At 26.6% G+C, this 5,631-nt stretch overlaps 1 protein-coding gene across 1 annotated transcript; it reads left to right on the top strand.

The window, feature by feature from the left end:
* Positions 1–1,063: 1,063 nt before the first annotated feature.
* Positions 1,064–5,425, top strand: LOC105626840 (ATP-binding cassette sub-family G member 4-like). Its single transcript, XM_012208133.1, has 8 exons — positions 1,064–1,261; positions 2,034–2,179; positions 2,266–2,504; positions 2,588–2,853; positions 3,205–3,373; positions 4,003–4,259; positions 4,430–4,584; positions 5,227–5,425. The coding sequence occupies exons 1-8, from the start codon at positions 1,064–1,066 to the stop codon at positions 5,423–5,425; spliced, it is 1,629 nt and encodes a 542-aa protein (XP_012063523.1).
* Positions 5,426–5,631: the final 206 nt, after the last annotated feature.

Genomic DNA, 5,631 nt, shown 5'->3' with positions numbered 1-5,631 from the left:
TCTCTCTCTCTCTCTCTCTCTCTCTCTCTCTCTCTCTCTCTTTCTCTCTCCTTTTTTAAGATATGTTTTTAGATATGTTATAAGCTGAAGATTTTATTCAAAGTATTTTAAATATTTGCTGGATGTTAATCCGAACAAAAATATCTTAATTATCAATCTGATAATCGTTAAAAAAAAACAGAATGATAAAAACTGGAATTTAGATATTATACGGATAATCTTGATGGGTTTCGATTAACAAAATTTTCTTATAAAAATTTTTTCATAGATTTTAAATTGTAAATTATAGATTGTACTTAAAATTCTACACCATACTAGAATCGCATGTTAATTCAGTTGTTCCTTAGATAGAATTGTGCGCGTATAACATTGAAGTAACGTACATGGATGCACTAAATTACGTAATCTTCAATATCAATACCGTTCACTTTTTAGATGCACCTTAAATGTATCGCGTCATGATGCATTGCGATATCATAAGTATAAATGAGCTTTTAATCTTATCTTCTTCATAATCTTATCTTTTTACACATCCTTATCTTCTTTTTTGAATATTTCCCAATTATTTATAAATATGATTGACAATTGATTAGCAAATTATTCAAGGACACATAAATATTGACAGTTAATTGTTTATCAGTTATAATTATTATATTAAGAAGAACGGCAGGCTAATATTGTGTGCTTTCTAACAAGCGACACAGTACACAGTGATCATTTCATCTTTGTTTAACATTGGCAAACAACAAGAATGATTCATTGTGTCACACCGTGTCGCTCGTTGAAAGGCATACATTATTAGTTACAGTGACTACAACGTTCAGCAGAAAAAGTAGCTTTATAGCCATTGTAAAAGTCTTTAATATGATTAATCTTACTTTTTTTCACTGAATCTAAATGTATAAACCAATTATATTAGAGAATTTTATACTAGTTGCAAGGCTGCTTTTTCTATTAAATGCAGCCAATTCTTGCTCCCAAATAAACATATTTCAACATAAATTAGCGTTGATCACGTTAATTACATTAATAGAGAGAAGTTATGATATTACGAATTAGCGACATGTTGCATTTCAGAACAACCTCAGTTACTGGTAGAATCATGATAAATGGACAAAAACGAAATATGTCGGAATTTCGTAAATTATCCGCCTATATAATGCAGGATGATAATCTGCAACCATTTTTAACAGTGCAGGAAGCTATGTTCATCGCTGCTGATCTCAAACTAGATTTAGATCATCATCAGAAATCGCAAAAGGTAGCATTATACTATAAACTTCTTTTTTTTTATATAAATATAAAATTCTTTAAGGGTTAAATAAAATATTTACAATGGAAAATATGTAAACTAATTGCGGAAAAAAAAATTTATTGCGTTGTAAAATAATTTGTTTTTATTTGTTTTTATTTGTAAGTTTTTATTTGTAAAGAGAATGTGTTAAGTTAACTATCTTTTTCCATTATTATTCTACAGTGCTGTTTCTAATTTTTCTTTAAGATGATAATTATAAATAGATTCTAAAATAATCTGCATTTTTATATAACAATAATTATAAAACAATAATTAACATACGATTTTAGTATGAATAAGTTAAATTAAAATAAAATGTGAACGATAACTTATTCATAGTCAATTAAGATATAATAACTATCTTCATAATTTAATCAGATAATTAATCGATCGGAAATGCTAATTGAAGTTTAATATCAAGAAGCTAATATGAGTATTATTTTAAAATTTATATTTAAAACTAAACATAACAACAAGTTTTGATCCAATTTATTAAAAAGGTTTGTAATATATTTGTATAATGTTTAATAAAAATTTCTTAAGAGTTGCAAAAATTTACCACGAATTAAATTATAAGTGATTTACGCACATTAGCTTTTATTTTATAATAACAAAGTAATTTAATTGATCTCGAAATAGAGGTTTTACTTATTGTCAGTATAATTACATAATTTATGAGATATTATATCGAAGTTCTCTAATGCACGAATTGATGGATAAAAGTTAATTAATGTAATAGATCGACAAAATATTAGTAGCGATGGGTCTCGATGAGTCTCGTTACATGATTACTGGCGTACTTAGCGGAGGACAAAGAAAAAGACTCGGCATCGCACTTGAACTGATCAACAATCCACCAGTTATGTTTTTTGATGAACCTACGAGGTAGATATTACATGATTTTTTTTAGCGAGACATTTTTAATTATGTACATACTTTTTATATATGTATAACTGTCTCTATCTTTTTAGTGGTTTAGATAGCACTTCTTCAAAGCAATGTCTAGCACTTTTGAAGCAATTAGCACAAGAAGGACGAACTATAATTTGTACGCTACATCAGCCGAGTGCAATCCTTTTCAACATGTTGGATCATCTTTATGTGATTGCTAATGGCAATTGCGTTTACACAGGCAGCACGCATAATTTGGTGCCATATCTAAATAGTATAGGATTTGTGTGTCCGACACATTATGATCCTGTTGATTTCTGTAAGCTGTACCTTTTTAAAGCCGATAAATTATTACGCAAAAATCTTGGTAGCATAAACTTAAAACTCTTCTTCCATGCATAGTAATGGAGATATGCAATGGCGATTATGGTCCCCACATATCCAAGCTAATGGAATTGATCGAAAATGGCAAAAGTAATAAATGGAGATCGACGAAAACCGTTTATTTGAACAAAAGACAAGAAACTATTACCTCGCAACAGATCGCTAAAAGATCATATTCCTTCGAAATAGAATTCAGACGTACTTCATATTGTACATATGATAATTTTTGGAGGCAACTCTGTATTCTTATCAAAAGAAACGTAATTAGATTATTTCGCGATAAGGTAATATTGCTATACATTGCGAATTTTATTCATAAGATACGTTTTACTATATGTTAAAGAGAAAATTACTTACTAAATATCGAAAAAGAATAAGAATTAATATCACATAAATATTCAATCAAATGAGAAATAGTTGTATAAATTCAATTAGTTACTTCCCCTACAGCACAAAGTTGCACAAAAGTTGTAGCATTACATGTTGCAGTAATATTGCGAAGATTTTACAGTGATATTGCTGCAAGTTCTGTGCTGGATTTACACATATTATAATGTAATTTATCATATTACATCGAAAGTTAATGTTAATATTAATACGGAATTTTAAATTCTTTTTATTTTTTATTTACGTAGGTATTAATGCTAACACGGATATCAATGCATTTGACAATTGCTTTGATTGTTGGTACATTATACTTTAAAATTGGCCAAGACGCTGCTTATGTTTTAGACAATTATAGTCTATCATATTATAATATTATGTTTCTCACGTATAGTGCATTTAGTGCTACAATGGTCACGAGTAAGTTTATTGTAATTAGTTTAATTTTCAATCTAATTTTAATATTATATTAATTTAATATAATATAGCAGAATAAAAATTTGCAATATAATTTACATTGCAAATTTATAAATATAATATAAATTAACGTAAATGAATAGTATCTCGTTAAATATGATTTATGAAAAATATGAAAAATATATAGAAAAAAAATTTAATTTTATAAGTAAACAATAAAATTAGTTTATTTTAATTAAAATTAATATTAAAAATTAATATTAAAATGAATGTGTTATATTTTATTAATAATTTTGACATTTGATTTTATTAACCCATAACTGGGCAGAAAGTATTAGCTATGTACTCAATTGGACCTCAGTAGTCCCTATTATTTTTCAGACAAAATTGAAATAAAATGTAAATTTCAATATCAGAAAACAATAATAAAATACTGAACAAAGTTTATCGAATTATTCAAATTTAACATTTAAACAGAACATTTGAAAAAAGAACAAAAAAGTTATCACAAAATGCTCTTTCTTTTGAAACCGCTCTCCCCTGGTTAAGGTTTAATAATTTTATGATCCAATACGCGCAATGTTCTCTGAAATACAACGTCAAATTCACATATATTTTTGTTTGTTTTGCAGTTCCTTTGGAATTACCGATACTAAAACGTGAGCACTTCAATCGTTGGTACAAATTACGATCGTATTATTTAGCGGGCAAAGTGGCCGATTTTCTGATCCAACTTACTTCTACGTTTATTTATACAATCATAGTATATTACATGAGTGGTCAGCTTCCTGAAAGCAGAAGATTTGGATTGTACATGCTCATGTGTTTCGTTATCAGTCTAGTTGGTCAAACGATTGGATTCATTATAGGGTGTTCGCTAAAGATCCAGGTTTGTAATTTATTTTATTCATTTAATTCCAATTATATTATTTATATTAATGATTATATGTATTTTTTGTATCTATTTTTTAAGAGAATTGAAAGAAGAACACTGAGGAAAAGACTTAAGAAAATACAATTCATCTATTGTACAATTTGTAAATTGGTATTTTATTTCAGAATAGCGTAATTTTTGGACCATTTGCAATTATGCCGTTCGTTGTGCTCAGTGGTTTTTTTGTACATACTAAAGACGTGAATCCCTACTTTGTTTGGCTATTTGACATATCATTCTTCAAATATGCTTTCGAAGGAATATTAATGGTGGTTTATGGGTAAGAACTTAATTTTTTACTTTGATATATAATAATTGATATTTGATGTATTTTTCATAAGATAGTTAACCTTCAGTACTTACATCTCAAAAAAGTCCCTACTCACATCCGGGTATTTGTAATTTAGCGCTTTTTTTTTGCTTGTATCTCAGATTGTAATGCATCGATTTTAACTAATTTTTTTAACCTATCGTTTGAAGACTGAAAAAAAGAATTTTTGAGTTAGAAAGTCTAAAATGTCATAGCACAAAAAATATTTTGCAATAAGTGAAAAGGAATCGGAAAAAACGTCTGAACTATGAAAATCGGAGAGATTATACTAACCCTTTGTGGGTACTGAAGGTTAATAACTGTAATGTATTTATTTAAAAATTTTCAAGTATAAATATTTACCCAGAAAAAATATTTTATATATAATTTTATATATTTGTATGTAAATGGACATATTTTATATATAATTATATATAATTTTATATATAAATTAATAAAATTTTGTATAATTATATATAAAATATTTTTTTCTCAGATAATTAAAGATAATTATTATTTAAAATAATTGAGTTAAATTTCTTTAATTTTCTTTAATTTTACTTAATTCATTTCTTCTATCACAAAATATAGAAATAATATTTATAATTATAGTTACGATCGGACGAAATTGAAATGCTCGGCGGATTATTGCCACTTCATTACTCCTAAAAAATTCCTCATGGAATTAGGTATAGAGCATATAAATTACTGGTTTAATATGACAATATTGATATTACTATGTATCGTTTTGGATATTATAGCATGTATTATATTAAATATGAGGATCAAGAAACGTATAATACTTGCTTGAGATGAAACTTTATACACGTAATGTACAAATATTCTTACAATTAAATGTGGATAAATAAAATCTCAGCAGATCCACTTGTTAAAATTAATTTATTTCTTGTAAGCTAGCCATATGAGGATGCCATATATATAAACACACACATTTTATATACATATATATATATATATATATATATATATATATATATATATGTGTGTGTATATATA

This window comes from Atta cephalotes, assembly GCF_000143395.1.
Source record: "Atta cephalotes unplaced genomic scaffold scaffold00006, whole genome shotgun sequence".
Taxonomy (NCBI): Eukaryota; Metazoa; Arthropoda; class Insecta; order Hymenoptera; family Formicidae; genus Atta; species Atta cephalotes.
Note: the sequence above shows the minus strand (reverse complement) of the source record. Positions and strands in the feature narration are given on the sequence as shown.